This window comes from Cynocephalus volans, chromosome 6 (assembly GCF_027409185.1).
Source record: "Cynocephalus volans isolate mCynVol1 chromosome 6, mCynVol1.pri, whole genome shotgun sequence".
Lineage (NCBI taxonomy): Eukaryota > Metazoa > Chordata > Mammalia > Dermoptera > Cynocephalidae > Cynocephalus > Cynocephalus volans.
This window is the reverse complement of record NC_084465.1, coordinates 108,896,490-108,909,089: the sequence shown is the minus strand read 5'-3', so window position 1 is coordinate 108,909,089 and position 12,600 is coordinate 108,896,490. Positions and strand designations below refer to the sequence as shown.

Genomic DNA, 12,600 nt, shown 5'->3' with positions numbered 1-12,600 from the left:
TCCTTGTCTAGTTCCTGTTCTTAAAGGAAAAGCTTTCAGCTTTTCCCCATTCAGGATGATATTGGCAGTGGGTTTGGCATATATGGCTTTAATTATGTTGAGATACTTTCCCTCTATACCTAACTTATAGAAGGTCTTTGTCATGAATGAGTGCTGAATTTTATCAAATGCTTTTTCAGCATCTATAGAGATGATCATATGGTCCTTGTGTTTGACTTTACTAATACGGTGTATCACATTTATTGATTTGCGTATGTTGAACCAACCTTGCATCCCTGGGATGAATCCCACTTGATCGTGGTGAATAATTTTACGTATGTGTTGCTGTATTCTGTTTGCTAGTATTTTAGTGAGGATTTTTGCATCTATATTCATCGGGGATATCGGCCTGTAGTTTTCTTTTTTGGTTACATCTTTACCTGGTTTTGGTATCAGGATGATGTTTGCTTCATAGAAAGAGTTCGGGAGATTTGCGTCTGTTTCAATCTTTTGGAATAGTTTGTAAAGAATCGGTGTCAATTCCTCTTTGAATGTTTGGTAAAATTCTGCTGTGAATCCATCTGGTCCTGGGCTTTTCTTTGTTGGGAGCCTTCTGATAACAGCTTCAATCTCCTTTATTGTTATTGGTCTGTTCAAATTTTCTACGTCTTCATGGCTCAGTTTTGGGAGCTTGTGTGTGTCCAGAAATTTATCCATTTCCTCCAGATTTTCAAATTTGTTGGCGTATAGTTGTTTATAGTAGTCTCGAATGATTCCTTGTATTTCAGATGAATCAGTTGTAATATCGCCTTTTTCATTTCTAATTTTTGTTATTTGAATCTTCTCTCTTCTTTTTTTTGTTAGCCATGCTAATAGTTTGTCAATTTCATTTATCTTTTCAAAAAACCAACTTTTTGATTCATTGATCTTTTGTATTGTTTTTTGGGTTTCAATTTCATTCAGTTCTGCTCTGATCTTAAAGATTTCTTTCCGTCTGCTAACTTTAGGTTTGGGTTGTTCTTGTTTTTCTAGTTCTTTAAGGTGAAGTGTTAGGTTGTTCACTTGCCATCTTTCCATTCTTCTGAGGTGAGAATTTAATGCAATAAATTTCCCCCTTAATACTGCTTTTGCAGTATCCCACAGGTTTGGGTATGATGTATCATTATTTTCATTAGTTTCAATGAATTTTTTGATTTCCTGCTTGATTTCTTCTTGGACCCATATGTCATTAAGTAGAATGCTGTTTAATTTCCATGTGTTTGTATAGTTTCCAGAGTTTCGTTTGTTATTAATTTCTAGTTTTAATCCATTGTGGTCTGAGAAAATACATGGGATAATTCCAATTTTTTAAAATTTATTGAGACTTGATTTGTGACCTAATATGTGATCTATCCTGGAGAATGATCCATGTGCTGATGAGAAGAATGAATATTCTGAGGTTGTTGGATGGAATGCTCTGTAGATATCTGCCAATTCCAATTGGTCTAGAGTCTTGTTTAGATCTTGTGTTTCTCTACTGATTCTTTGCCTAGATGATCTGTCTAATATTGACAGTGGGGTGTTCAGGTCCCCTGCTATTATGGTATTAGTGTCTATTTCCTTCTTTAGTTCTAATAGAGTTTGTTTTATAAATCTGGCTGCTCCAACATTGGGTGCGTACATATTTATGATTGTTATGTCTTCCTGATGCATCAGTCCTTTTATCATTAAGTAGTGTCCCTCATTGTCTCTTTTTATGGTTTTTAGTTGAAGTCTATTTTGTCAGATATAAGAATAGCTACTCCAGCTAGTTTTTCTTTTCTGTTTGCATGGTAAATCTTTTTCCATCCTTTCACTCTTAGTCTATGTGAATCTTTATGGGTGAGGTGGGTCTCTTGTAGGCAGCATATAGTTGGGTCCTCCTTTTTGATCCAGTCAGCCAGTCTGTGTCTTGAGATAGCTTTTCTTTCATATTAACTTTTAAAATAATGCAATAAATTATTTTAGAATTAAACCATCTAGAAATGTCCTTATTATTGCCTCAATAGTGTAAAATATATTAATACCTATTAAATTCAGATAAGTTATGTACTTATGACATATTACAAATTATGTAAGTTATATGCTCAAAATTTTTAGGTGTATGTTCTTAAATTAATCTTACATATAAATTCTCAAGATAAATTAACTCTTCAGTGCTTCACATCTTGAAATTTGCGAAATAAGCCATCGGAAGCAACAGAATTGTGTAATTCTTAGGTGAAATTTGCTGAAACTCCTTGAGATATTCATATAATTTTACAATCTGCTGGTGTTGAGATTATGAAAACTTGAAGGAAGTTTCTCCTGTCTACCTTAAAGTATAAAGATTTTAAAGCACTGATTTTCGAAAATATAACATCAGCGTAAAATTTGGGGTAACTATTTTCCCTCGTAACCTATGGATTAGAGTTCTTCCAGAGGAAGAAAAATTATTAATTTCTTAGAACCCTCATTCAAAATATTTTATTAAGAACCCAAGTATAGATGCTTCTAGAGTTATGGTGGAGTTATGTTCCAATAAACCCATCATAAGCTGAAAAATATCGTAAGTCAAAAAAGCATCATAATTTGAAACTATCATAAATCCCTCAAATTACGAGGGGGTTATGGTTTCCACTGAATGCATATCACTTTTGCACTACTGTAAAATCAAAAAATCATTAAGTTGAACCATTGTAAGTCAAGGAGCATCTGTATTTTGGGTTTTTTTCATATGTCTAGGAAATGGTGTGCTTTAGGCAGCTGAATATAATCAAAAACTAAAAAACATTAATTAAAAAGTACTCAGCCCAGAAGTTATAAAAATAGAAGACAGTAATAAAATACATTCTATACAGAACACACCAATCATACACTATTCTTTTTTTGATGATTAAAAAAATGTACTCAGAATTTTAGTATCAGCATTACAATAAATTATTATACAGTATTGAGGGGGAGAAATCTGGTTATTCAGTCTTCTCTTTGACTGAATTCTATGGAAATAGAAATTTACTGTAAGTACTATTTTTGGTATAAAAGTGACCCAAAGTGTTTAGGAGATAACCTGAGATTTTAGAATAGAGGGGTAAACAATCAAAACTGGGGTTCCTCCCTGTGCCAGCCAGCCACCAAAAAAACCTGGGGTTCCTAAACTGTCATTAAAATATCAGAATAGAAATATTAATAATTCTGAAATGCCATTTTACCACTGTTATTAATATTAACCAAAATATTAGACAAGTGATGATATTAAAGAAGTAAGACTTTCAGACTAGAATGGGGAAAGAAAGGTTCACATAAAATTTAAAATTATCATTGAACATTAAAAAACAATCGGGTCTATGGCATACTAATTCTTCAAAAGGAGGCACACAACTGGTAAGTCAAGAATTTTATCTGCAGGAAATCCAGTCCATTTCAGGGGAAAAAATTAGGCACTTTAAGAGAATACTTGACTTATTTCTCTGAAGGCCTTTCGACTACACTGGTCTCTTTCATATGAAGGAAGGTGAAAGCTGATTTCAATGTACCATCACCACTCTGTTGTGAAAAGCAAAGGAAGGTAGCCCAGAGAAAACCACAGAGTCCAGTGTAAGCTGTTCTCCACTGAACAGGAACCAGGATGAAGTTGGTTAGCTGGAACACAGAGAGAGAGTCTGTTAGGGCTCTGTATAAACCAAAGCCATGAGCTAATATTCCAAGTCATCTGAAACTCACCTGTACGAAAGGCCAATACATCAGACCAGTCTGCAATACAAAAAATCTTTATTAGAATGCCTTTTAATCACACAAAACAATCACACAGCTCAATCTATAAAAGATTATGAAACATTAGGCAGATAGAATGCCAAGGTGGTTATTATATATCAGGCTAATCCTATTAAATTAGACTATGTAAATCCTGTAGAGTAGAGGAGGGTGGGAGTTGTGGGAAAAGATTTAAATACAAGACATTTTTATTAGTTACATTCATAGTTCCAGAATGAAAAGTCTACCAGAATCAGTATCAGTCCTGGAAGACAACTGCTTGAGAAATAACAACATATATTTACGTATTGGAATTTCCCAGTTAGCATAAGTAAATGATGTAGGAATATATTTATAAATACAAGGATCATCAGTGAATTCTTACAACTAAGAGGGTATTTCAGAAAGTTCATGGAAAGATTGTATTATCTTTTAATTCTATTTTTCCGTGAACTTTTTAAAGTACCCTCATATATACCAAACCATTCTTTATGGAATGATTTGCTAATAACATATTCAAACTATGTCATGTGATAGAAGAAGTTTAGGTGACATTTTTATGAATTACAGAATATTTAGATAGACTTATTTCAACAGGTTTTATCCTATACATTCTAACCAAAAAAAGATAGAGGTCTTAGTGTATAAATTATATCTCAAAAAAAAAAAAAAAAGGCTAGAGGTTGTCAAAATAGTTCTTAAAAGTGTATTACAGGGACTTCTGGTCAAGATGGCAGAAGAGACAGTTCCCAGCATCACTCTCTCCCACAAATCAACCAATTTACAACTATAAAAATGAAACATCAGCCAAGCTGGAGACACTGGAGCTCAGGGCAAGAGGAGGAGAGACCTATGGAGTTCATGAAGGCGGGAGAAACCATGATGAGAGAAAGAAAAAACTGCTGTGAGCATTTAGGGCCATGGCTGCTTTAAGGCTGGAGCTGCTGAGCACATGGAGCAGGAGCCAGCAGAAGCCGCAGCTGTGCCCTTCGGATAGAGTTACGTGGAGAAGGCAGGGGAGAAGAGGGCCTTGGCAGCCCCCAGGACAGCAAGACCACTAATAGGGTTCCCATGGACCCATGCAGGAGCAAGGAGCCAGAACAACTGAAAAAGGGGAGCCACTCAGAGGCTGATGAGTCATTGCAAGGGACTGACGCAGGGCCTGTCCCATGGGAAGTGTTTGCAGCACAGGCGGTGGGGGAGATGAGCCACCTGGAGAACACTGGGGCACAGCAAGGACAGCCGATCCATCCCCCAGTCAGGGCAGGACCACTCAGAGGAGACTGGCCGGGAATGCAGAATTGCCTGGGGTGCAGTTTGATGAAAAAACTCAGACCCAGATCAGAGTTTCTACACAACGCAGATCCACCAGGTCTTTGGAGAGTAGGAAGTACCTATAAGATCAACCATTAAATGCTGAGCTGCACAAAAAGTCTTCCCTAGAGAAACAACAGCAAAGCAGCAATTTAACCACACAGCTCAATTACTAGTTCCCACAGGATGTTCCCCAGTGTTAGAAGTAAGCAAAGGACAAAAAACTAGTTCCAGATCAGGCACACCACCAGCACCTTGGGGCCTTCCTGGGAACCAGTGTCTTGGAGCTGGGGACCAGACACCCCTCCCACAATCAGACACACTGAGCCAGCACCTCAGGGCCCACCCAGTGACCTGAGGCATAGAGCCAGGGACTGGACCCTCCTCCCACAACCAGGCACACCACACCAGCACCTTGGGGCCCACCTGGGGACCCAGGGCATGGAGAAAGGGACCGGAACCCCCCTCCCACAACCAGACACACCACACCAGTGCCTCAGGGCCCACCCCAGGGACCCGAGATATGGAGAAGGGGACTGGACCACCCTCCCAAAAACATCACCTCCATGTGGGTGGACTGCCACAGTCACCACAATAACCATGGCTGCCATGAAAGTAGCTAGACGCCACAATCACCATGCAGATGTTCCTTCTAATTCTGGAGTGCATTGACACAAGGAGAGTCACCAGCAGGGATAAAGAAAAGAAGAGGATGTCTCTCTCCACAAAGCCCATTTCATAGTGACAGAAGAAGCATCTGCTCTATGACAATATTGGGGAACCAGATCACACCTCTCAGCATTGGACAGATCATCTAGGCAACAAATTAACAGAGTAACCAGTACTCTTTCAAAAGGAGAGAAGAAATCTAGGGTAATTAGAGGGGGGAGGGGGACAGGGAGGAGGAAGAGGAGAGATTGGACAAGGGGCATAAAGAATAACTATGATTTGTAACAATATATATGCTATTAATATGATTTGATCAACAAATCTCAATGTTCAACCCCCAAAATATGTATAATCAATTTTAATTCAATAAATAAAATAAAATTTAAAAATAAATAAATAAAGGTACGTTGGTCAGCTAAAAAAAAAAGTGTATTACAGACTTATTTTCTTCCTTTTACTGATTTGTATTTTCCAAACTTTCTAAAATAAACAGTTACAATAAAAGCTTTAATATGTATTTGTATGTTTTTAAAAATATATTACATATAATATATATTTTATATTTGAAGTGTATATTCATTTAAGAATTTAATACTTTAGCAAAACTAATCAGAAGACTAAACGCATCCAAACATGGCTTTACTTTATATCAGCCATTTTTTCTCTTGTCAGAATGTAGTATAATCTAGTGCCCAGATCTTGGTCTCTTATATCATTCCCCACAAAAAGGAATCAGGACTCCTCAGAGAAATGGCTGATTCCAGGGCCAGGTACAAGGTACAAGATAAGCCTGGAACATTTTGTTATTCCAGAAAGTAAAGGAAGTCGTTAAAAACAAAAGAAAAAAAGGAAAAAGATGGGGGATGTCACAAGGACATAGGAACCAGCTGGAAGGGACTCCCACTGGCCAAATCTGGGACACTTGAGCACTGAAAATAAACACAGTAATGAACTCTCCCCTGTGCATCTGGAAATCTCCCTTTGAACATCCTAAAGGCATCTGGAATTCAGCATTTCCCAAACTGAACTCATTTTTTTTCTCAAATTGGCTCCCTTTCCTCTATGTCCTATCTCAAGTGACGACCCACCACCCACATAGTTGCTGAAGCCAGAAATGTGGGTCTTCCTAGATGTGTCCTCCATTACCCCACTTCCAATCAATCATTAAGACCTACCAATTCTACCTTCTAAATATTTCTCAAATCATTCTCATGCCCACTGTTTCCTTATTTTTACGTGAACTCGGTTGTAATAACCCCTGACTGGTTTCTCTTGCTGCTATTACCTAAGGGTGAAGTTCAAGATCTTCAGCATGGCATTCAACACCCTCCAAGATCCAAACTGGTTCCCACTTGCTCCACAACTCATATTTAATACTCTATGAATACCACACTGCATGTAGTTTCTCCCCTACAGGCATGTCACAATGTTATATGCCTTGCTGACTCTGTTCAGCTCCTCTTGTCCCTGTAATGATCTGTCCCCAAGTATTCGCCTAACTCCAACTGTTCTTTAAGACTCAGCTCAGGCATCATCTGCCCCAGGAATCCTTCCTAGATCCCCACCACCACACCTCCATACTGTGCTAAGTATCCACCTGCTCTGGGACCCTAAAGCATTTCTTGTAGCATTCTAGGTAGTGATTTATTTATTTATCTATCCCACTAGACTCTAAGTCCCTTAAGGACAGTATGTGTGTTTTATATGTTTTTTCATATCTTTCCATAACACCTAGCACAGCACCTGGCAGATAGTTTCTTATTATGGGAGATATTCCAAAAAAGTCTCCAAATGGGGTTGGGCTTCAGGCTGCTGGTACCCCCTTTCTTCTCATGGGAATAGATGACACTAACACGTTGTGACCACTAGTTTTTAAATAGGTATGCAAAGGACCCCCCGTTTCTGCCCCAAAATGCAGGCTGTATATCTGCATTAAGGGAGGAGACTCCAAAACATCAGCAAATCCCTACTTAAAGTCCTGCTTTCCCAATTCTGCTTCTTGTTCTTTTTTTAAATGACAGATGTACACTCAGCCCTTCATATCTGCAGGTGCCGCATCTTAGAGTCAACCAACCATGGATCAAAAATATTGAAGAAAAAAAAAAAAATATTATAAAAAACAATACAACAATAAAAAATAATACAAATTTAAAAACAATACAGTATAACAACTATTTACATAGCATTTACACTGTATTAGGTATTATAAGTAATCCAGAGATGATTTAAAATAGACAGGAGGATGTGCATAGGTTATATGCAAATACTATGCCATTTTATATCAGGCACTTGAGCATCTGTGGATTTTGGTATCTGCAGGAGGTCCTAGAACCAATCTCCCACAGATACTAAGGGATGACTATACATCTCCATAGGCCCATGAAATCATAGGAAAACTTGTTCCTTTTTCCAAAATAAAGCAGAAGAAAATCACATTTGGATGTCACCATGAACCCACACCTTCTGCCCCAAGAGGAGTAACAAGAGTTCTGAACACTCTTTCCCTGTAGGAACTGTCCCTGAGTACAGGGACTCAGGGGAGGCCTATGGCTTGCACTCTCATTTTCGACTGCCTCTAACCATCAAGTGGGTGATGCCAGTCTGGGGCTCAGAACCATTCAGCAGAAGATGCTAGAAGCAGTGCAGATAGCAACTGGGTGCAGTTTGGCACTGCCTTTCATAGGGAATTAAGCACATGTGAAACCCTAAGCTAATTACTCTGGAACCCTGAAAATTCATGTAAACAGCATCATGTTTGATAAACAGAATCAAACATGCTCTAGGCCAGAAATGGAAAACATCCCCAATTTTGCCAGGTCTTAAGGACACTGGTCAATAAATCTTCACTGAATAAGTGAATAAACGTTTGTTGGACTGGATTGCATAGATTTGTACTAAGCAAACAGTACAACAGGTGACTTGCTTTAAGCCTAGGGATAACCCTGGGAAACATTATCCTCTCTGTCAATACCTGTGTGATGTTAAGAAAGTTCTTTTCACAAAGACTCAGCAGAATGCACACCTGGAAACACTGGTTCTGAACATGGCAATGATCACATTAAGCCACTTCCATCCTACAATTCCTATTTTGCAAACAGGCTCCAAAATTTACTAAATAAATTGTGATCACTAGTAAGAGTAAATATAATACAGTCAGAAATCACTGTGAACACTGACTAAAATTCAGAGATATTATTCGTATTTCTTTCCAATTCATGAGAAGTATAGACACTCTTAATGCCTCTTGTCATTCATCAATCAAAACAAATTTAAGATCTCTCTATCAAAATATTGGATCCTTTTGCCAACTCAACTGGAGCCATAATTTAAGAATAGTTTTATTAAAATGTACTTAACATTAAATATATGCAAAAAGTTATTGATTACATTTTCAAAAACCTGTCATCTTACCTTATACGTGTTCCAGAATTTCTGTTTCACATCCAAAAATATGTCATCCTTTCCCTGGAGAATGCTCATACCTATTGAAAAACACACACCAGAAGAACTTTAAGTTCAGTAGGAAGGGGCTGGCTGGTTAACTCGGCTGGTTAACTCAGCTGTTTAAGTCATAGCCTCATAACTCTGAGGTCGTGGGTTCAGATTCCTATACTGGCCAGCCACTAAAAAAACCAAAAAAAAAAGATTCAGTAGGAAGATTACTGCAGGACAGTTTATGTTCAAGCTTCTCATTCCAATATGTAAAGTAATCACCAATGTCACTTAATATGTCCCTTTTGACCCAACAGTGAAAAGAGAACATAATCGCCATTCTAAAAATGGATAAACTTTTAAAGATGATAAAATGAAGTAAGAATAGGTGGTATTAAAGTTACAGCAGAATGATTATTTTTTTAAAAACTGTAAGAGTTTACAAAAACAATAGTAAATGAAGACTTGGACTATTGGTGACATTTCTCTACCTTCCAAACTTTTGGGGAAATGTTAAAATTTTTTAAATTTAATTTCATTCTTTCATAAAAGGCTGGTGAACTCTGGGTATTCTGGCAACTACAAATATTTCTTCAGTATTATTCTAATCAGCGTTTGAAAGCAGAACACCAATTCAGTCTTCCTAAAACATTGAAAACTTTGATCTTCAACATCCCTGGAAAGAAATTCAGGGAGCAAGGACAAAATTCTCCTGTTTTAGGAAGGGTGTAAAAATGAGAGTGCTTTAAAACGATCCCCCAACCCTGAATAGGAGGAAGAAGAAACAAGAGCTTTATTAGTCCATTTGCGGGGGATTCTCAGAACAAGGCTTATAAGAAAACCCAATAAAATGTTGGTACTACCATGTTCCACTTCCCCAGCATTAGTTAAATGCTATACACTGCATGCTTCATTTCAATTGACCCTCCTAAACAATTCGCTGAGGAAGGTAGAGTTACAAAGGGGGAAAATAGCTTAAGGAGGTTAATAACAGACTGAATCCAACCCAGGTGTCTGGCTCCCAAGCCAGACTTCTTAATACCACTTATTATCCTCCCCAAGCTGGCCACAGAACAAAGGATCATCTGATTCATGCAATTTTCAAGTAGTGCTTTAAACATTCAATCCTCCTACCTTCTCCCTTCATTGTGACATGAGGAGAAGGAAACTGGATCAGAAATCTAAAAAGCAAAACAAAGCAGCAATCTGGGCAGAAATCTGAATCAGGGGCCTCAGGCCTGAATCACAGGCATCCCCTAAACCCTGTTACTGCAGCACCTTTCTGGTTTCAGACAGACTGACAACACTCTCACCATTGGGGCATCAAGATTCAGAATATGTCTGAGAGCCTGGGTTGTGTTTCTTTGGGCAAGTCAAATACCCCTTTGAGACTCGTTCCCTCATCTGTAACATGGGGAATAATAAGAGTACCTGCCTCACTGGTCGTTTGAGGATTAAATAGTAATTAGGTCCTCATAGTCCCAGGCCCTGACTCCCAACCCCTTCACCGGTGTACAATACCACCATCGTAACAGGCACAAGAAACCTTTTGCAAATCTAGTCCAGAAGTCACACCCTGGAACCAGGCACCAGCCTTCTGATAACACAGGAGGCCCCCGCTCTCAGGCTGTCTGTTCTCCGGATCCACTAACCTCATCAGCCACATGGTTGGCTGAGAATGCAACAGATAACCAGGTCTTTCATGCTTCCTGTGGGTCTGTGGGGAAAGAAACTGAATCTGGTCCTCCAAAATAAAACTCATGGGGCAGGGTACGCTTCTTCAACTGGGTTCAAGTGGCACCAACAGCCACCAAAAGAAGTCCCTTCCCATTTGGGGGGTAATGTGTGATCCCCAATGCCAAAGTCAGGCCCAGGACCCATGGGGGGATTTTCTGAGGGAATCAGGGCCCCTTCCCAGGTACCCAACCTACCCCTTCAAGGCTATAGAAATTGCTATGATGATGGAGGCCACAGAGTCCGTCCCACTGTAGGGAAGGCTCCCAAAATCATACCCTCCAGCCCCAAGATGAGATTTTCTGAAGACAGGGTTCTGGGACCCTCAAAGGTATAGAGTGTTCTATGGCAAAAGTCCAAGGTCCCCTCACATTTTTGTGGACCCCGCCGGGATGTTCCAAAACAGGTCTGGGACTCTGAGCATGAATTATCTGAGGAACCAGGCCTAACTTCAGGTTCCACACGCTCTGCCCTCCAGGGTCGCGGGTCCCCTCGCACGTCGTTGGTGTGTTGGTCCCGGAGCCCCCGGCATAGATTTTCCGAGGAGCAGGAGGCCCGTGTCCCACAACTAGCTCACAGGGATTGCAATGCTATGGCGTCAAGCTGGGGTCTCCTAGATATTCCCATGGGCCTTTTTCAGGAGGGAAAGGGACCCCCTAGCCCTGTCTACCCCCAGCCTCGAACGATGCTCAACCCCAGGGTCCCAGCCCTAGCCCTAGATCCCTGGATCCCTGACCCGCTGGACCTACGGCTTCCCAACCCCATGACTCGCCAGCCAGCGTCCCCCAAATTCTCCCCCTCAAAACCTCAATCCCCAGTCCCCAGACACCCCGGCCCCTGCGCCCTGACCTCCAGCCCTGGCCCTGGCCTTCGCAGTTTGGGTCCCCAGCCTCCTGCAGCGTTTCCCCCTCCCCTCTCAGCCCCTCGAACCCCCACCCCCACCCCTGCCTCCTCGCCCCCAACACTGGGAGTCTTCCAGCCCTAGTCCCAGGCCATTAGAGCCCCTGCTCCCGCCCGAGTCCCCAGCATCCTGCAGCGCGTCCCCCTCCCCATGCAGCCCCTTGATCCACCCCTCACCCCACCCCCGGCTCCTGCCTCCACGCCCCCAGGATTGGGTATCCGGGCTCCGACCTCCGCCCCTCACCGACGTAGAAGGAGGAGACGACAAGCGGCCCGCCGACCGCCTGGTCACACAGCACTTTGGCCAGGACGGTGCGCGGCGCGCGGCCCGGCAGCGCGCGCTCCAGCAGGCGCAGCCACACGTAGTTGAAGTTGGCTTGGCAGGTCACGGCCACGGTGGCCACGTGCCGCGTCTGGCGCCAGTCGGCCGGGCCGTCCCGCAGCCGCTGCTGCAGCGCGTCCCCGGCCGTGAAGAGCGCGGCGTAGAGCAGCACGTTGGTGGGCCACGGGTGGCGCCGGGCCGCGCGCGGCAGCGCCCGCCACCAGCCCGCCATGCGACCCTCCCGCCGCCGCCCCGGCCCAGCGCTGCTCCGCCGCCGCCACCTCCACCTGCCTCCTGCAGATGCCCGACTGCGATTGGGCGCCCCGGGCACACCCAGCCAGCGCCGTCCAATCCGGTCGCCACTGGCCATCGCCAGGGCTGGACCTCGGAAAGGTGCCTGGTCCACATAACGCGGAGTCCATTCACGTGAAATATCCGGATCAGGCAAATCCCTAGAGACGGAAGATAGATGCGTGGTGGTCCGGGACTGGGCGATGCGG

At 41.9% G+C, this 12,600-nt stretch overlaps 1 protein-coding gene across 1 annotated transcript; it reads right to left on the bottom strand.

The window, feature by feature from the left end:
• Positions 1–3,514: 3,514 nt before the first annotated feature.
• On the bottom strand, positions 3,515–12,332 carry MPV17L (MPV17 mitochondrial inner membrane protein like). Its single transcript, XM_063101257.1, has 3 exons — positions 12,023–12,332; positions 3,700–3,729; positions 3,515–3,618 (listed from the first exon to the last, which is right to left on the bottom strand). Exons 1-3 carry the CDS (start codon positions 12,330–12,332, stop codon positions 3,515–3,517), a joined length of 444 nt encoding a protein of 147 aa, XP_062957327.1.
• Between the last annotated feature and the right edge of the window lie 268 nt (positions 12,333–12,600).

Excerpts from the sequence above, each read along its gene's own strand:
- MPV17L (XM_063101257.1), bottom strand. The coding sequence starts at position 12,332 with ATGGCGGGCTGGTGGCGGGCGCTGCCGCGCGCGGCCCGGCGCCACCCG. Across the intron at positions 3,730-12,022 it reads CGTCTCCTCCTTCTACGTCG|ACTGGTCTGATGTATTGGCC; the intron begins GTGAGGGGCGGA and ends TTTGTATTGCAG. Across the intron at positions 3,619-3,699 it reads TGTATTGGCCTTTCGTACAG|CTAACCAACTTCATCCTGGT; the intron begins GTGAGTTTCAGA and ends TCTGTGTTCCAG.